This window comes from Oculina patagonica, unplaced genomic scaffold, assembly GCF_052425735.1.
Source record: "Oculina patagonica isolate OP01 unplaced genomic scaffold, crgOcupat unplaced2, whole genome shotgun sequence".
NCBI classification, from domain to species: Eukaryota; Metazoa; Cnidaria; class Anthozoa; order Scleractinia; family Oculinidae; genus Oculina; species Oculina patagonica.
This window is the reverse complement of record NW_027558036.1, coordinates 1,324,059-1,344,259: the sequence shown is the minus strand read 5'-3', so window position 1 is coordinate 1,344,259 and position 20,201 is coordinate 1,324,059. Positions and strand designations below refer to the sequence as shown.

At 39.3% G+C, this 20,201-nt stretch overlaps 3 protein-coding genes across 3 annotated transcripts in view; 1 reads left to right on the top strand and 2 right to left on the bottom strand.

Moving 5' to 3' along the window:
- Nucleotides 1–20,201, top strand: part of LOC144640148 (uncharacterized) — a 199,738-nt gene that overhangs the window by 44,814 nt on the left and 134,723 nt on the right. The gene's annotated exons all lie outside the window — the stretch shown is intronic.
- The window catches only part of LOC144640157 (uncharacterized), a 261,782-nt gene that overhangs the window by 135,791 nt on the left and 105,790 nt on the right, over nt 1–20,201 (bottom strand). The window lies entirely within an intron of this gene.
- Nucleotides 11,147–19,909, bottom strand: LOC144640216 (uncharacterized). Its single transcript, XM_078499418.1, has 3 exons — nt 19,761–19,909; nt 12,053–12,255; nt 11,147–11,406 (listed from the first exon to the last, which is right to left on the bottom strand). The coding sequence occupies exons 1-3, from the start codon at nt 19,907–19,909 to the stop codon at nt 11,255–11,257; spliced, it is 504 nt and encodes a 167-aa protein (XP_078355544.1). The 3' UTR covers nt 11,147–11,254.

Genomic DNA, 20,201 nt, shown 5'->3' with positions numbered 1-20,201 from the left:
ATGATCTCTTTTGGGGTGACCCAAGTGCTGATTGATCGACTACATGGAGCGCAGTGAACTTTGATGTTGTAGTTGGGCCATCCCAATAAAATGTTTCATTTCCCATCGCCCCGTCTCTTGTGATGGTGGGTGGGTCGGTCGGTTGAGGGGCCTGGGTTCATTTAAGAAGCCAGGAGTTGCAGAACCGAAAGATTTTGTTTCAGCCGATCTCGTTGAGAATGTTGGAACAATCGTTAATGTCCTTAGCACGAAACAGCCTTTGAAAAACTTAGTATCCATGTTAATTAAAGACAAGGACATCACATCATACCAATTGTTGTTAATAAAACAAGATCGTGTGCTTGTAAATTAAAGTACTTGCCTCTTTGACTAGTGAATCTGGATTTTTTTTTACATTTCGAAAAAAAAATGGGTCGGTCGGGCGATGGGAAACGAAACATTTTATTGCGATGGCCTTAACAAAAAAAATGAGATCAAATCGTGCGCAAGAGCAATGAATGGTTTTAATAATTGATTTCTTGAGCTATATCCGTAGTGAATGCATTGTATACTGTTCTTTTAATATCTCTTAATATATTTTTTACCCGTGTTATCATGTACGACTCTGATATTTGACAGCCAGTTTTTTATAGATTGGCACCTTGAAGTTTCCGGCCTTTGTTCCTCAATTGTGATTCTGACAAACTCCAAGAATAGGGTTGCTGAACTCTGAGTTTGTTCCAGCGTCTATCTCGAGTCGTTTCTGAAAATTCCAGAGTGTTCAATTTTGAAGGACCCTTGTCGAAAAAACAGCCTCACATGAAACGCCCTTCTGATGACTAATGAACGATGAAATGGTAAGAAAAAAAGTTTACTTGAAAATAAACTCACACGATTCAAGAAAAAGATTTCTTCTCGAAAAATCTTGCATAAAATTCTCATAAAATTACCATATGAAACATCTCTGGTATTTTGTTCCGAGAATAGCGATGTCGCAGGCCAAACAAACCTATTTATGTGTTAATTGACGTCTATTTTTCCTAGTTTATAAAGATAATAAAATATGACTGTAATAACAGCAAAGTTCACTTAAATAGCGATGATCAAACAAGCGGGCTTATCTGCGTCTTGTTAAATATTGTTCTTTCCCCTGACCTCCTCCTCATTTCCTACCTACTTAAAATTCAAGATATTCTACTCTAAGGAACTTTGAAATTAACTGAATCGATTCACGTAGATACAATAACGGACAGGACTTAGTTTTTTTCTTGTCAGGAAATTACCTGTTAATAAAAAGAAGGAGAAAAAAATTTCAACTACAGCAGCTTCTAGCTGCTTCAATCTTTACAAACCACAGGAAGCCCACGCACAACTGTCAGCAATTTATAATTTACGTATACGGTACCTCAAAATCCAACAGTTTTTATGAGTATTCACCCTGCGAGCGAAGCTTCTTTTAACTTCCCTACAGAAAGGTTATGCTAGCAAATTGAACGTGTTATGAGTCAGAGACAAGAAGATAAAACTGTGCAGGCAGACCAACAAGCAAAACTACGAGCCCTGTTTTATAATATACAGCTACGTCATGTTTTAATTTATTTGCATTCCTCTCGTTGCGTCTACTTTCTACAATCTAACCACAGGCATTAATCCCTTATTTCCTGCCCTCGGCGTAGTAAAGTCATCCTGCACCGCAATTAGAACCCGGAAAATACTTTGTGGCCGTCAAAATATACATAAAATTTCAGGCTGCCAATGTCATGTATTTGTGTACAAGCTTTTGACATATGTTATGTTACGGAGGGATTACTTCTTTCCGCTGGTCGCAAAAAGAAAAACAGCAAAGTGTTATTTTTAGCAGCCACGGTCTTCCGCAAATAAACCCGCCCTCTGCCGGTGGAAATATCGATCACGAACATACAAACGCTGTAAATTGACCAAATTGGCCACAAAACTCGTTAATAAAAGTATTTAATTTCTAAATTGTCTAAATTGTACCAATTTGTTGACGCTAAAACTACCGTACAACTATAGTTATGAAGCACCCGGTGTTTTCGGGAAAAACGACCCCACTTACATGTCTGTTAAGGGTAAAGCCTAATTTAACATTTTTACTGGGATAAGCCTTCCCGAAAATATAGCCCCCAAAAATAACCGCAACACAGGTTTGCTCCTAAAGAAAGATATACCTTCTTCCGATTATATGGGTCCCCTTTTTTACAACTTTTTGCAATTTTTATTTTTTTGATCATCATTAAAGGACTCTAGGGTTTGTTCAGTGCCTCAAATCGTTTAATTGTTTAGAGATTTTGCTGTAATGTTCATAATAGTTAGTCCCCTATGGCCTCTACCAAGAGTGCATCTACTAACTAAGTATGTGCTCATTAAGACTGTAGAACTTGTTTTGTTTTGTAGTGTTATGCTTAGAGAGTTTTAGTTACCATGCTGTATTCCTGAAAGCACCTAAAATGTTTCACAGGCATCGTCCCTTTCAACAGTAACGTTAAACGGAAACATTTTTTGAATCGCAAAATTCCTTCCAATAATCCCCCCCCCCCCCCCCTTCCGCGATAGTAAGCCCACGCTACTACAAAGTTAAGATCTGACAATTTCATCTACTCTAGCCTACGTTGCAGACAAACAGAACCCCGGTATCTAGCTATTTTTAGAAACAAATTCGGAAAATTGAATCTATCGGACTATTTTACTAATAAAAGTAATTGCTTTGAGCTCTGTAGCGAATAGATTATATCGTAAACATTAGTTAAGGTTCTTTTTAAAAGTATTTTCAAAGTATTGTGGGCTTATCCTTTTTAAAGTATTTTTGGCTTTTAGTTCTTTAACGTATTGTAGGTTTATTTCCAGTGAGCCCAAATAAAATTTAACGAGGTTTCTTGTGACGTGTTCACTGATTTAACCACACAAGAAAAGTTTGTCCCCCTTGTCCCTTAAGTAAAGGAGGTCTGTCTGTTCACATATGCAGCCGGACAGACATAGCTAACGTATCATCTGCCGGAAAAATAAGTTTTTGAAATGAGATTTGGGATAGTCCAAAGTTGTGGTTGACCACAAAAGGATCTTGATCGTTGTGTGTTGCGATAAAGGTCTTGCAATTGCATGGGTAGATTTAGCGGCCATTTGGCAAAGTATTTCCAAACCCTTTTGTCCAATATTTGTCTAATGATTAAAATCTGTAACAACGGTTGTCTCCCGTTCTGACTTACATAGGTCAATACAGGTTTTAAGGGACTATGTCATGCTCGTCTTGATTCGACGCACAGAAGTTTCTTTCAATAGAAGGAAACGTCAAAAAGACAGTTTTCTAAGGCAGGAAAAACGGCAAAGAGATCGTAGCAAATCAAAAAGTATCAACAGTAGGAACTCAAGCCTAGGTTGATTAAGAGGATTTTTAAGCCGTGGCGAGTTTAAAATCAATAAAAACCCTAAACGTTTTAAATAACTTGAAAATTTAACTCGACCATTTAATTAACTTGAACACAAGCTGTTGCAGAATAATCTGTTTATGCTCGTCCACTTTTTTTAGAGCTTCACAGATTTAGCCGTTTTACCAGAAGAGATCAAATCATCACGTGATAATAAAACGTGACCGTGGTTACTCTAACGTTTCATGGCAAACGAAGCCAAATGACAAATCTTTTCCATCTTGTTAAATTGGATAACCGTGAGTTATCAGTTTCTAGGTACGTTACTACGACCAGAACTTCGTAACAACAAAGAACAAATAAAACTTCCTACTTTCTCGGTTAGCCAATGTGTGTGAAATTGGATTAACTATGAAGTTAAAGTAAGGCCGTCCGCACAAGTGAATTAGCGCACGTTTTTCAGTTAGTGTTTTGTTCTCTTTTCTATTTTATCAATAAAGCGAACAATTTGCGAGCCTCAGAGTACGAGTTTACACTCACAACCAACATTTTTAGCATGGTATTGTAGCGGGCAGTGAAGGTTAGAATAAAAGCTGAAGAGATGGGCCATCTTTTCGTGACCGAAATGTGTCACTCTTTCTACTCTTTTTCTTCAGGTAAAATTGGTTTTCCGTTAATTACGAGTTTGTACGCCATTGCTGGGGTGTATGAAGGCTCGGGGTGTAGCATTGTGACACGACAAGAGCTGTCATAAACAGACAACAAACATCAAAGCGTCGATAGCATCTTTAATATTTCCCGCCTAATGATAACTCTAGCACTGGTAGACTATCAGTCTAATTAAACTAAACGATTCTAAAGGACTCCGTAGGTGGCTTCACTTATATTAAGACCGCAATTTACTTTGCCTGGCTAAAAAAATAAATAAAAAGCCTTTACCATGCCAAGTAAGGGTCAAGGGAAAGGAAAAAGGCCTTAAACCGAGTAGCCATCAATGCTTAATGACGGATTATGCGGCGCTGCTAGGAAAGATTACTTACAACGGTCATTTTTACGTAGGCTTAGATCAAGATCCCTACGAGTAGAAGCACTTAAAAGCATACGATGTTAGAATTCATGACACGGAACGGGATTAGGGCGTGACCTGTCTGGCTCTTTGGATAATCTTTCTTTCTTTGTAGAATGCTTATACCTGTAAAACTAAACAAGATTTTGCCAAGGTTGCAGAAATAGATACATTGTAGGGGTAATCTAAAATGTGAAGCCGTTCCTGTCTTCTCTCCAAGTGATCAAAGCGGAAAAGCGCCAAACAATCGCTACCTTCTTGCTTCAACCGCACGCAAATTTTGATCAACGAATTTACGCAAATAAAATGGAGGTCATTAACAGCTTTTTTAAGTTATGAAAAGTGCTTAAAATCCCTTCTAGTTGTATCTCAATAAATACTAGCTAGCAAGCAGTTCACAGGATGGCAACGAGCGTTGTCAGCTTTTTTTATTATTATAATTCGAACTTCACAGCCCTTTAGGAAGTAATAACGAGATTGCCTTCACTCAGTACTGTATATTGAAAAATTCTAATACAGCTTATAGAGATAAAAAGCATACACAAGTCACGTCCTAGACTTGCCACAGGTCGACCTCTCGACTTTATTTGAAATTACTAGTCACGTCCCAGTAAAAATGAAAAAAAAAAAAAAAATGAAAATACCCAAGTACAAGGAACGATAAAAATTCTTCGCAGGGAAGCCAGGATTGTCCAACTTGAAGTTATTTGGGAGGATGATGGCTTTCAGTCGTAATCCCCAAAATTTAACACGACTGCGCGCTGTTGCATGGGTTACGCGAAGTCAAAAGAAAGCTTTACTAAAACAGTTTGAAAAAGGGATCCACAAAGAAAGGGAAGACAGAGCGTTGCCATAAGAGAAAGAAAGAAGAAGATGAAATAGTTATATTGGTCTTTGTCTACGTGAAATTTTCTATAATAAGCTACTTGGTCTTAAACGGGCCACAATAGTTGTATGCATTGTCATAAATGATTGAAATAAAGCTTAACTGATAATTTAGTAAAGCTATTCTGCTCAAGAGACGTTAATCTTCGTGCGAAATTTCATGTCGACAGGATTCCTGTAGGTCCTCACTTTTGTAATACCACAGTTGACGTTACATCCCCCCGTCCACCCTTAAAGTCGGTATTGCACAAGCTTTGTAAAAAAAATTTCTCGTCTTAGCCAACAAGTCGATGAAAATAATAATACAAACACTATTGGGGATTATAGAGATCTATCTATTACGATATTTTAAGTTGCAATCTTTGGACTTGTACATTTACACATGCGCTTAACTCATGTTCATGATCAGGGACAATTAAATGAACGGTATCTCTTCGGATTTTGTAAAGCTGCATTCCGCGTTACATGCATGGCCCGCTGAGCCAATCCAAGGCTTCAGTCAGTTTTCAGCCATTTTTAGTGAACGAACACTCGAGTTCAGCTTACATTTACGAAACTTAATTCGAGTTTATTGTGCAGTTATACGGTGAATATGCCGATTAAGCATGAAGATACACTGAACAAATTAAATTCAACAAAGTGTCCAAGGACGTATTTATAAATTTAACCACACAAGAAAAGTCTGGTAACCTAGTCCCTGCAGTGAAGGGAAGCTGTCTGTGCACGCACATAGCCGGACAGCTAACGTATTATCTATTGGAAAAAGAAGTTTAGGAAACGAGAGATTTGGGATAGTCCAAAGTTGTGGTTGACCGCAAAAGGATCTTGATCGTTGTGTATTGCGATAAACGTCCTGCAATTGCGTGCGTAGATTGAGCGGCCTTTTGGCAAAGTATTTCTAACCTCTTTTGCCCAATATTTGTCTAATTTTGGTTAAAATCTGCGACAACGGTTGTCTCTCGTTCTTAATTTACAGCGATTCAAATCAGTGTCCCTGATGGACATAAGATCTGCAAAGCGCGAACTATGGAATTCACGAGAGATATTTTCAAACAAAACTACAATAACTGATCACAGCAGTTCATAAGAAGAGATTAAATAATCGAGCAGTAAAAATATCTTTTCCTTCTTGGATTGGATTCCTAATTGTGAATTATCAGTTTCTGTACTACGACCAGAACTTCGCAACAACAAAGGACAAATAAAACACTTTCTCGGTTAGCCGATAGATGTGTGCAAAACTGGATTAACTATGAAGTTAAAGTAAGGCCATCCGCGCTATTGAATTGGCGCATGTTTCTTAGTTTTTAGTCCTCTTTTACTACTTATCAACACAGCGAAAGATTTCTAAGCTCCAGTGTGTGAGTTAACAGAGGCGATCAACATTTCTGCAGGGTATTACAGCGGGCTGCTCAGGTCAGCATCAAAGCTGAAGAGTTTTCCATCTATACGTGACAGAATTATACCGGTCTTTTCCTTCAGGTAAAATTGGCTTTCCGTAATTTTTGTGGAGTGGGGTGAAGGATTGTGGTGGCGAGAACTGAGTTAAGACACCGGACAAAGAGGTGTCTCAAACCGACCACTTAAAAGACATCAAAGCCATCTCGTCAGCGTCATATTGCGCAATGATAACACTCTTACTAGAAGACAATTAGTCTACACTGAACGATTCGATCTAACCTGCGATCAGGCGTTTTTTCCCTTGCAAAGATGAGAGAGGGAAAAAGTAGGAAAAAGTAGGGAGGGAGGGCATGATCTCAGGTTAGATTCGATCTTAAGTTTTCTACAGAACTCGGTGGGTGGTCTCACGATAGACCGCAAGTTACTTTGCGTGAAGATTAAGAAAAAAAGAAAGAAAACACAACAAAGAGGACAAAAACTTTCAGGAAACCTTTTCCAGGGTTAAGAGTCAAGAGTACTGAAAAAGGCGCTAAAAATGCTTAATGGCGGATTATTCTGCTTTGCTAGGAAATATTATTTAGTGTGGTTACTTAAATACAGGCTGAGATCAAGAGGTCTACAAGACGGAACACTTGTGAGCGTACGGACGATGTTAGTTAGAATTCACGACACGGAATGGGATTAGGGCGTGACCTGTCTGGCTCTTTGGATAATCTGTTTTTCTTTGAAGCACGTTTAATATCTGTATAACTAGACACGATCCTGCCAAAGTTGCAGAAATAGATACATTTTAGGGGATAATCTAGAATGCAAAACGCGGTCCCTGCCTTCTCTCCAAGGGACAAAGCCGAGAAGCGCCAAACAATCCCTACCTTCTTCGCTTTTCTACAACCACGCAAATCTTGATCGACGAATTCTACGCATCTAAAACGACAGTTATAGATAGGCTATGAAAAACGCTAGAAAACTCCACTGGTTGTTTTTCAATAATTACTTCAGTACAAGCAATGCATAAGGTGTCACCAAGTGGTGTTGGCTATTTTTGTTTTTCGTTCTTCACAGCTCTCAGGAAGTTATAACGAGATTGCCTTCAAGGCCCGGTATATTGTAAAGGAACTTCTAGTGCAGCTTAAGATAGAGGGGCATACTCAAGTCACGTCCCGAAAATATCCGAATAATCCTACAGGATACGATATAAATCCTTCGTTAAGAAGCCAAGATTGTGCAGCTTGAGTTCATTTGGCAGGATAATGGATAAAGTATACATCTGGGTACGAGATTAGGATTTACACTAATTCGTAAACTCCAAAATTAAACACGACCGCTGTTGCCTGGGTTACGCGATGTCGATCACCCACACAAAAGATTAAGTTAAAGCAACTGAACTTGAAAAAGATCTACGCGAATAGAAGGAAGAATCAGTGTCGTCAGGAAAATACGGAAGTAGAATAAGATATAGTCATATCGGCCCTTTTTTGTCTTCTTAAAATTTTCTATAAAAAGCAACTCGGTCTATATATAAAAAGGCCATGTTAAAAATATACAATAATCGCTTGAAAAATAAACTTCTAAAAAAGTATCACAGTATCGGCAATGTCACAAATGACTTAAATAAAGCTAAACCGATTTTTACGTAAAGCTGTTCTTTTTAACACGTTCTTGATTCCGACAAGGTTAATCTTCGTGCGACGATTCACGTCTGCAGAATATTGCTCTTACTTCTTGTTTTAGCTGGTTCTCTTCTTTTTGTAACAAGTTCTCAATCCCAATTAAAGTCGGTATAATATTTGCATAAGTCAGGTAAAATTCTCTCTCGTCTCAGCTCGGTCTCAGCAAAAATGTCGCAAGAATAATACTGAACTAGATAATAAAAAAACCATTGAAGATTATAGACACATATACATGTTTGTTACGATATTTTAGGCTCCAACCTTTGGACTAAAGCTAGTAACTTTAGACATGAGCTTAGCACAGTGACAACTGAATGAGCCGTAAGCTCTCACGGCATGTCTGCAGGGTTTTTTATGTTGCAATCCACGTCCCTATTAGAGATACAGTACTTCCACTTCCCCCTCATTTTTTTAAAAAGTCAAAATGGCATCAGAAGTCGGTTGCTACCGCCATAAAAAAAATTATATTTCTATGGCAACATTGAGACAGATAGAGGGCACGCATGATTGAACTGCTGAAGTTGAACTTCGGCTCAAGTGTTCTAACAAATTATGATGTGGATTGTAGCAGTTTAGCGTTGCTCGCGCGAGCGGAGCCCTAAACCTAAGAAATATTGGTAAAAACCCATCAAACTGAAAAATTTTGGTTCTGACGTAAGCGCACGCCCTCCCTGCCTCCCTTCCCCCGGCCGCATAGGCTCTTGGGGAAGGGGGGGGGGGGGGGGGGAGTCCCAAGACAAAATTTGTTGCGTGGGGATAACGCGAGGAAAAGCCAGCGAGACAGAATTTTCTTCCGAAGTATTCTTTGCATAATCTCCCGCCGAAGTGCTCTGTATTCCGTAGAATTTTGACAAGCGAAAAAGGTTTATGGGAAGATTCGAAATAATGGCGTTTTGAAAGCCCGCGGTCTCATCAATTATTAACTCATAGAATTTTCGAGCTCATATTCTAATTGTTAAATAGTACTAACTTTCATTATTTCCTCAATTGCGACTTCTAACCAACATTAGCTGATGCCCCATCTACACACTTGGGTTTTTACTTGGCCAAAATCGGTGAATGGACTGATGCCACGATTTTAATTTCGACAAACGTTGCTAAGTAACACTGAAGTCGGTCACAGGTGTTCGCATAATCTCGGTAAGAGTCGTAAGGTCTTCGGGTGCTGTTTACACGTACTCTTTTATATCCCAAAGATTTTTGACATCAGTACAGATGGTGTCTCTTGTAGACATGTTGTAAGAAATACCTGTATGGTGGAATAATTTGTGAAAACGCTAAACTCACACTATACAAATCAGCAATTCTCCCTGATTTCTTGTAGACATGTTGTAAGAAATACCTGTATGGTGGAATAATTTGCGAAACGGCTAAGCTCACACTAAACGAATAAGCAATTCTCCATGATCTCACGTATTACCATTTATACCATGCCATAGAAAATACAGCCAATCATAATACAGAAAAGCCGTTGTATATTCGACGGTATTCAACCCAACCTTCCCATCGTGCGCTGCGATCTTACTCTCGATGAAATTTAGTAAGGGAATTTTTTATGGCATGGTATAAAATAGTTACACAACACTTTCTCGTGGTATACTATGGAATATCCCACTTTTCACTTGTGTTTTCTTGGTATACACACTCGCCTAAAGGTTCGTGTGCATACCGAGAAAATACAAGTGACTCGTGGGATAATTGTTAATTATTATTCAACACATGCGCGCGCTGCCCATATATGGTCAAAATGTTAACATTATCTGTCATCCGTACATAACAAATATCCTGCGATATATGTAGGTTGCGAAGATTCGTCCGAAATCTTGTAAAGCGCTGTATAATTACAGTTTTTCTTCCTGCAAAATGTGTTTCGTTGACAATTTATTGAATAATAAAACAATTATCCTGCTCAATCTTGCGGAATATCGTCTGATTTTAGCCGACTCGGCCTACGGCCTCGTCGGCTAAGTATCAGGCGATATTCCGCGCGATTTCGCAGAATAATTGTTAAGTATACCACTCGAAAGCGTTGCATAACTAGTATTTACACTACGAATAGAAAGGGTACAAGAGGGGACTCTCTGCGCGCAGTTTCCAATAAGGAGAAAGTAAAGCATAAAAAAAATGATTAAGATAAGATATTTTTATTTAAACACCGTTTAAAATCCCGTTCAGCATACAGTATAAAAATAAACAACATGAAGATCTATCTACCTAACTAAACTAACTTATAATTACAGAATTACATCTAATTACACACTAAGCTGCTTTTCAAGGATGCCGTGTACAGAACTCATTCGAAGTTGCAGTGACGTAGTTTACGTTTAAAATCTTGTAAAGTCACCACAGATCGTAGATCATGGGATAGGCTGTTCTACAACTCAGCTCCTCTTTTTAAGAGAAGCTTTTCTTTAAATAATTGGTACGGGGCTGTGGAATAGCATGGCACGACATGACTACCAAGGTTAGCGAAAAGACGTTTACAAGACATACACAGACACACTTCATCTTCATTATTTATTACCGAGCTTAAAATTTACCATCTTTATTATTATTTATTACAAACTTGATGATTTACTGTTCCAGGATTATTCAAAGGGGGGGGGGGGGGGCTGTTTACAAAAAGTTTGTTTACTATGGGGGAGTGGATGTTATCAAAAAGTTTAACTTTGTCTGAGCTAACAATATCAACAATGTTTACACCCTGTTTATTTTAATTTTTCTTGTGGATCAAGTGGGTTGCCTAGGCACCCAACCCCCCCCCCCCCCCCCCCACCCCCACCCCTGGATCCGCCCTGTCATGTTTGTATTTGTGTACTCCTCGCCTTAGAAACAGAAGGCTGATACTCTCACAGAGAGACAGGGATAACTTATAATCCACCTATTGCAAATCCTCTCCGATCGTACACGTCACTATCCAAAACCTTTAGCAAGAACTCTGCAACATCCGGGCGTGTCATCATAAACTTGGTACCAGTGTTACATTGTCCTTCCTCGACTTTATAGTTTCCTGTCCGTTCACCTACAAAGAAGGGTTGGTCCACTGGTGAGACCGAGTCCCAGTAATTTGACCCGACACTCAATAAGCAATGTTTGGCCACTTTTGGGCTTAATTATTAAGACATTTTGTTGCTAAACAAAATAAAACAATTGCAACAAGTTGTTGCAATTGAATAGTTTAAAAACTATTCCATGCGTTGTTTTAAATGTTGGAACATGTTGTACGAAAGTTCGACTTAGAAGCAAACTTTTGCTAAACATCTTTCAACAGCAGTCCAAAAGGGTAGGTAATGAAACGGTTCCAAAATGTTCCCTCCGCGATGTTGGATTGGAATGTTGGAACCATTTGAACCATAACTTCGCCTTACTCCATACAAATTTAACATCATGATGGAGCTTGTTTTGATTTTTATATTAATAGACTGATACATAATTGTGTTAAACCACTTTGAATGTTCATTGAACTCCTTCGCTGTTCCATGTCCTAAATATGTTTAGAGAGTTTGACCAAGTGGTATCCTTTTATGGGCCACCCATCACCATTGTCATTGTTGCTTCAAACATCACCACCACCAGAAAAAGGCTTCACAAAAAGCATTTTAAATACAAATTAAGCCAGAGGCTTGGTTTTGGAATTTTACCCATAAGTTGAAGCGCGATCGACTTACCATTGATTAATCCACAAGGTCTAACTATGGTGTAGCTCAACACTTGAGGATCAGTACTCTCGAGCATCTTCTCCATGATAGCCATATCTTTAATCATACCATTGAGAAACAGCGGGTTAATAATCCAATCCACCAGCCATGAATTGTTTGGGCCTGGCTGCGTGCACCATGCTGTCATAGTAACAAGTCTTTTCACACCACACCTGTAAATTTGTTAATTTATTTAAGACTAAATGTTCAGCACTTAAACAGTAAAGGCCAAAAAAGCGGTTTAAACTTCCAGGATTCCAGGCCCAAAATAGCAATGCTCCATGCATGCTGAGCTCTGCCCCCCCCCCCCCCCCCCCCCACCTCCAAAAAAGAAAAAAATGGTTCACCACTAAATTTTCCCGATTTTGGTTTTCATGTGCAGAGAGACCTTATCAGCCCATAGTTCCCATCTGAGAAACAAACCCGGATAAATAGGAATGAAAAGGTAATTTATAAGCATATACAATTTGAATTTTATCTACATTTTTGTTCTGTGGGCCTGAATTGCAGAACTCATTCACATTTAAATTCATTTTCAATTATCCACGCTTGATGATCCAAACGGTTTTTGTGAGTTCCTTGTGATCCGGATAATAGAGGTTTGTCCTTGCATTTCTAATAATATGACGCAAGACTAAGAATAATAAGAAAATTGCTAAAGGCTATAGAGCACTTATTAGCAAGCAAGCATTTTTTTTCAGTATGTGCTTGTAATGACTGCATGGCCACAAGGGAAATCTAGAATAAGATGTGTTTTTCCTCATTTATCTTTAAGCTGTTTCAGTTGGCTTTGTTTTGAAAAAACTTGATGTCCAGAAAAATAAAATGTCAGTAGCATTTTTTTTTTTTTTTTTCTTTTGCCCCTGCATCATTAAAATCAGCAAGAGTTCACTAACACCTTTGTGTGCCACAGGATGAAGTTGTAATGTAACTACAGTCCAAAAATTTGATCATTGACTTTTATGCTTAAGGCCAAATGTCTTAAATGTACAATTAAACTCATCGCCAATAGATGACTTGTGGGGATGGTGCCTGAGACTATGTGAGAGCCGCCAGCAACCGCGAATGGTAACCATGACAACCCTGGGAGCGGCAACTACCAGGCACCATCACACTGGAAAGCAAAACTAAATACTTACTGGTACTTACCCATGGAAAGGGTGGGTGGGAAAAAAAAAACGGCGAAAAGGCAAAACTTGCTCGAAGGACAATGCGAGCGAAATGGCTTGACCTTCACGGGAGAGCTGTAAATTTACTGAAACCCCTGAATAAACCCTGAGACTGCCCCAACTTCAGGCCAGGGCTCGAGACTAACTTTTTTGCTAACTAGTCTAGTGGCTAGTGACACCTTTCAGAGAGCCTCGGAACCCTTAAAGTTGGAACCCTTGGAGCCTAGAGCCCCAACTTTTTTGCTGCTTTTTGCTGCTTGCTTGAGTCTGGAACCTGTTTAAACAATAGTGCTAAGAGTGTTTCTTTCGAGGAATATTACTAAGAGTGAATAGAGTCAATAGAGTGTTTCCCCTGATAGCACGAAAACGAAGACCCATACGAAAACTAAGACCCGTACGAAAACGAAGACCCATACGAAAACGATGACCCGTACGAAAACTAAGACCCGTACGAAAACGAAGACCCGTACGAAAACGAAGAACCGTATATACGAAAACGAAGACCCGGCCAAAACCAACGTTACCCAGAGTTGCGTGACATTAATAATAATGACAGCCGATAATATTGAAGCAGACTGAGCGTACTGAGAACGTACTACTGAAATCGAAAATCAACGGTGATCAGAGAATCACATATTATGTGACTGTTTCACTATACAGAACGACAACAAATACGCCAAGTTTTCAATATGTAGAATATTTAACTTAATATAGAGCTATCTAATCGCCGATGTTCAGCGGCGAGGTAGTCCTGTCTGTATAATAAGGAAAAAACTCGCCGATGATCATCGGCGAGGTAGTCCTGTCTGTATAGTAAGGAAATTTAAAACTCGCCGATGATCATCGGCGAGGTAGTCCTGTCTGTATAATAAGGAAATTTAAAACTCGCCGATGATTATCGGCGAGGTAGTCCAGTCTATATACTAAAGAAATTCAAAACTCGCCGATGATCATCGGCGAGGTAGTCCTGTCTGTATATAAGTAAAAAATTCAAAACTCGCCGATGATCAGCGGCGAAGAAGTCCTGGCTATATATTAAAAAAAAATCCAAAACTCGCCGATGATCATCGGCGAGGTAGTCCTGTCTGTATAATAAGGAAATTTGAAACTCGCCGTTGATCATCGGCGAGGTAGTCCTGTCTGTATAATAAAGAAATTCAAAACTCGCCGATGATCAGCGGCGAAGAAGTCCTGGCTATATATTAAAAAAAATCTAAAACTCGCCGATGATCATCGGCGAGGTAGTCCTGTCTGTATAATAAAGAAATTCAAAACTCGCCGATGATCAGCGGCGAAGAAGTCCTGGCTATATATTAAAGAAAATCCAAAACTCGCCGATGATCATCGGCGAGGTTGTCCTGTATGTATAAGAAAGATATTGAAAACTCGCCAATGATCAGCGGCGAGGTAGTCTCAAGATATTTTTCACCGTGTATAAATTAAAGTAAGGAAAGTATCTTTATTTCAGTGTCAAATTCGTCTAGCGCCGTAAAGGCGCTAATTGGGGACACTCTAATAATGGAAAAAAGTGAATAGAAAAGATAAATAGATAAAAGTTACAGACAGAAGATAGATAAAAGTTACACTTGGAGTTGGTTTTCACTCACATATATGAAGTGGTGTCATTTACCTGGATGGACAAAATCCTTGTGATTGCAAGGGCATCTTCTTCATCGTGGTGTTGATACTTTCGAAGCCACGTATCAACCTCCCTGGCACAACCGCGGAGACAATCAGCATAGCTGGAGAACATCTTTCCAAGCTAATATAAAAATTTCCTAAAGCTATGTACCTCTACGTACGAACGATATCACGCGCTGAAGAATACGGCGGAAACCACGTGCGAGAATTGAATATTTGTTTTGTTAATGTAACAAACTACCCTTTAAAACACCTTCGTGATACGAGGGGTTGCCACTTCGTAGACAAAGCCAATGGATTTAAAGACGATGCTCGAAAGCCCGAAAATTTTCGGGCCGATTTCAGCACGATCATTGTCATAATTCATACAATATCTTATAAACGGAGATGTTCCATGAAACTTTGCTAGAAGTTTAATATTCAATATCTTACAGATATGTTAAAGCTCTTCGGATCGATTCTGGGCGAGATAATTGTCATAATTCACACAATATCTTGTATTATAAAATATCTCAGATACTACGCGCGCTCTTATTGGTCAAAAACCTATGTACTATTGTACCGGTAAAGTCCCGCTTCTGTCCCGACATGGCCGCACTACGCTCGATTACGCATAAGGACGAAGAATTAAACTTAGTTTAATGTATTCTTTTGGTCTATCTGATGGTTAAAACGGAGGATATATGATTCTCGTAAATGATCATGAAAATTAACTGAGGGCGGATAACAAAATTGAATTTTCCCGCCCACCACGAAGGAACTAGAGAAAAAACGAAAACGGAGAGACAAACATATGAGAAGGAACACAATAAACAGGTACGCTTTCACTGGACTGGAAAAATATTAAAAACATGGATATGGTTCCATTCAACATAAACTCGGAAACTTTATATGAAAGGAATTAAAACTGATCAAATTGGTCGCGATGAACATGAATTATTTTGATGGCAGAACCTCACGCTGAGTTCTTGTACGCGCTTGAATTATATTTTCAGTTTTACGTGCTTTCAGTGCTTTCTCCCAAGTCTGTTATTCGGCGTAAACGAAAGAATATGGAACAAATAAATTCATAACAAATTTCTAAAGCACTGTTTGTGGAACTAACCTTTATTCTCAATACCTTCGTCAGTCTGTGAAGTTTGTAAACTTCCAAAGTTTTCGTGTTTCTTTTACCCACTTTTACTTTCGCGATGAATGACTCCGGCCATAATTTGCTAGATTTCCACGTCAAAGAACTTTTAAATCGTTGAATACATTTTATACCGTGACAGTTTGTCTTTTTCCTTTCCTTTCTTATGACTTTCATAGCTTTAAGAGAACTTGTAAACGTTTTTGTCGCGTCGATTTGTGGATTTTGTGTGAGGAGCTAAACCTGTGTTTTATTCTTTCGGCCGCTGTGATTGGTTTGCCGCGTCATCCGATCAACTTGTTGAGAATAAGACATTTGATCACAGATTCCCATTTCTTTGAAGAACGTTTTCTATAGTTATTTCATAAAAGCAATAGACCACACTTTCTAGGGCTTTACTGGCGTAATAAAACCACGCGGGATGTTGGAAGAACACGAGAAAAGCTTGTAAATCCCTCGCCTCCGGCTCGAGATTTACAAGCTTTTCTCGTGTTCTCCCAACATCCCGCGTGGTTTTATTACGCCAGTAAAGCCCTAGAAAGTGTGGTCTATTGCTTAAAACAAAGACGTTCCATGAAACTTTGCCACCATGGGCCAGTTTGGGCGGAACAGATTTGGAGAACATCACCTCGTCACTGGTCATGGGCTAGTCTTAGAGTTCTTCTTACTGGAGACAGGACTCGCCTTGTTAATACGGACTGAAGACTATCTCGCCGCTGATCATCGGCGAGTTTTAAATTTCCTTATTATATAGACAGGACTACCTCGCCGCTGATCATCGGCGAGTTTTAAATTTCCTTATTATATACACAGGACTACCTCGCCGATAATCATCGGCGAGTTTTAAATTTCCTTATTATATAGACAGGACTACCTCGCCGCTGATCATCGGCGAGTTTTAAATTTCCTTATTATATAGACAGGACTACCTCGCCGCTGATCATCGGCGAGTTTTAAATTTCCTTATTATATAGACAGGACTACCTGGCCGCTGATCATCGGCGGGTTTTAAGTTTCCTTACTATACAGACAGGACTACCTCGCCGATGATCATCGGCGAGTGTTCCGTTCTGTATATCAGTGAAATGTAGTAATCACAGATTATTACATTCACATAAAATCAAATTTCTCTATAGATATAAACATTCACATAATATGTGAATGTATGTACACCCGAAAATCAATGAGTGCTTTCCATTTACATGAAATTTTCGGTGAGAATTTTTCGACAAATGGAACGTTACAGTTATTTCAACACGTAAACGGAATGAAAAGATGCTGTTCCTTTTGAAAATTCCATTCTGATAGCACTGCGAGAGCCTAGGTCACACATGACTTGCCAAGGTTTTTAATCTTTTGGTCGGGGAAATGAGACAAGTACAAATATCGCGTGACATTTGTACTCGTTTTGCGCGATGTTTGTACTATACGAATCAGTGTTGGATAAGAATAATATTGAAGCAGACGAGTAATGAGAACGTATCGATCAAGTTTCATTGAAATCCTACAAATATTTGTCTTTAATTTTGAAGTGAGTACGCCTCGCTACGCGCTACATGAGTAAAATTAAAACAGTCTTGGCCAGTACGCCTGTTGCCCCGCTAAATGAATGAAAGGTCATTATTGATATGACTACACATAAGAAGCACCAACAAAACCTTTATTTACTAAATTTAGAAAAATCTATCATTCATTATCATTGAAACTGAAACAAACAACTCTAAGTAAAACTAGATAACCTCGCAAACTGACAAGGGACACAATGTAGCCCTGTTTGCGACACTACACTGTCGCAAACTGCGAAGAAAATGAAATGTACTCGTTCAATGTCAAATCATATACATAACAGTTCGAGACATTTCGAAACGAATAACGATGGCACACGTTCATGTAAACAACAATATCGACAATGTAAAGGACACTACAGATGACGCGCTTCTAGTTTCAAATAAAAGAAAACACCATCTGATAAATCGGTTACGCGTGGAAACGATTTAAAAGGTACTAGTCTTGAATACCTCTCATTTATACTTAGCAAAGAAACAAAAACAAAGCACCAGATTTGAGATTCGAGGATATCGAACATAAACGTTGGAACAACCACCAGAATTAACTGGATAAGGGAGATTCATTCCCAAAATTAATGGGATATAGGATACTCAGTCCCCCCTAATGTCATGGCCTCTAAAGGCATCATTGGAGAGCATCCCAGCACAATCCCCCCCCCCCCCCCCCTTCTCCGCACCCTTCTACGCGGATGTAAAGCGAGAAATAATAATCGGGTAGCGAAGTTTATTGAAGCAAGTATTGTGCGCGAGAAGATTTCAATACGGTGCATTACTGCTGGGAGACTTTGGCTGTCTCTTCTGTGACGCAGAAGCAACTGTTTTCGATCAGGTTTTAGTTTTCGATCAAGTCTAGATTTTTGATCAGTAGTACGTTCTCAGTACGCTCAGTCTGCTTCAATATTATTCTGTCATTATTATTAATGTCACGCAACTCTGGGTAACGCTGGTTTTGGCCGGGTCTTCGTTTTCGTCCCGGTTTTCGTATATACGGGTCTTCGTTTTCGTACGGGTCTTTGTTTTCGTATATACGGGTCTTCGTTTTCGTATGGGTCTTAGTTTTCGTATGGGTCTTCGTTTTCGTACAAGTCTTAGTTTTCGTACGGGTCTTAGTTTTCGTACGGGTCTTCGTTTTCGTACGGGTCTTAGTTTTCGTATGGGTCTTAGTTTTCGTATGGGTCTTAGTTTTCGTACGGGTCTTAGTTTTCGTATGGGTCTTAGTTTTCGTATGGGTCTTAGGTCTTAGTTTTCGTACGGGTCTTAGTTTTCGTATGGGTCTTCGTTTTCGTACGGGTCTTAGTTTTCGTATGGGTCTTAGTTTTCGTATGGGTCTTAGTTTTCGTACGGGTCTTAGTTTTCGTATGGGTCTTAGTTTTCGTATGGGTCTTAGGTCTTAGTTTTCGTACGGGTCTTAGTTTTCGTATGGGTCTTAGGTCTTAGGTCTTCGTTTTCGGGGTCTTCGTTTTCGTTACTACCTATGAACTATAGCAGCATGTTTGATCGAAATTATTTTTTATTAACTGGTTTTGAATTTAGCTTTAAAATCTCATCATTAATCAATTGCATTTCAAATATATTATGAATGATGCACTAGGAGAGGGGGGCTTATCTCTGGGGGGGGGGGGGGCATATCATTAAAGATATTTTTTAAGCGTATGATTGGTCTAAACAATTCATGTGATGTAGCCAAAACTGGGAAATATCAGTTGATATAAGACGTAAACTAAAATTCATATGCAGAGTCTGGGCTACCTATGAACTTATATTACCGGAAAACAATGTTAACCTTCTATTAAGCCTCTTTTTATCCCGGCGTATCCAATCGAACAATATCGAACCCATTCTCGAACCAAAAAAAAATCGAAAACAATTGAACACCAATCGTTTGATTGGGTTCGGTAATCGATTCCAATAATCGAACCAAATCGAACGATTGGTGTTCGATTGGGTTCAAGAACCGAACGTCCGATTGGACCGGATACGCCGGGTTTTTTGGATGGGGGTGGGGTGAGGGGGGGGGGGGGCGGTGGGGATTATAACATGTTATTATTCATGATAGGGGGGGAGTGTTGATCATTCAGAGAGGGCCTTATGAGAGGGGGGGGGGGGTACAGCAATCAGTTCAATATTTGCAGTCTGAACGACCAATGTAAAACTTGTACTTAAAAACGTACCGTTTTTCGACTCTCTCCGGTGTTCTCACCACGGCTGTTACAAGGTAGCCTTGCTCTAGTGCTTGTGTTACTACCTCCTTTCCCGTCCCCCCGGTGCCCCCAAATACAACCAGTTTTAACGCTCTCGAATCTGCACTTTCGGCCGCCATTTTGCTTTAAAATTATGCGAAAGGCCTGGGTTTGAATTATATAAAACCCTTACCCAGGCCCACTCCTTAGCAAATGGACCTATTGAGTTCTCTGTCTGCCTGTTTGTTTGTTTGTTTGTTTGTTTGTTTGATTGTTCTGTTGTTTGTTGTTTACTACTTACCATTATGCTCTGTGTTCGTCCATACGACGAACCAGGCGTAAAAATATGGATCCATCCCATGGTGGACCATCTCCTGGACCCTGACCATAGACCACCTCGTGGAAAAATTACCTTACAACTTTTCTTAATTC

What these genes read in the sequence shown, in the direction of transcription:
- LOC144640216 (XM_078499418.1), bottom strand. Translation starts at nt 19,909, where the DNA reads ATGGCGGCCGAAAGTGCAGATTCGAGAGCGTTAAAACTGGTTGTATTT. An exon ending in CCGGAGAGAGTCGAAAAACG is followed by an intron (nt 12,256 to 19,760) that starts GTACGTTTTTAA and finishes ACAAATTTACAG; the next exon opens with GTGTGGTGTGAAAAGACTTG. An exon ending in ACCTTGTGGATTAATCAATG is followed by an intron (nt 11,407 to 12,052) that starts GTAAGTCGATCG and finishes CCTTCTTTGTAG; the next exon opens with GTGAACGGACAGGAAACTAT.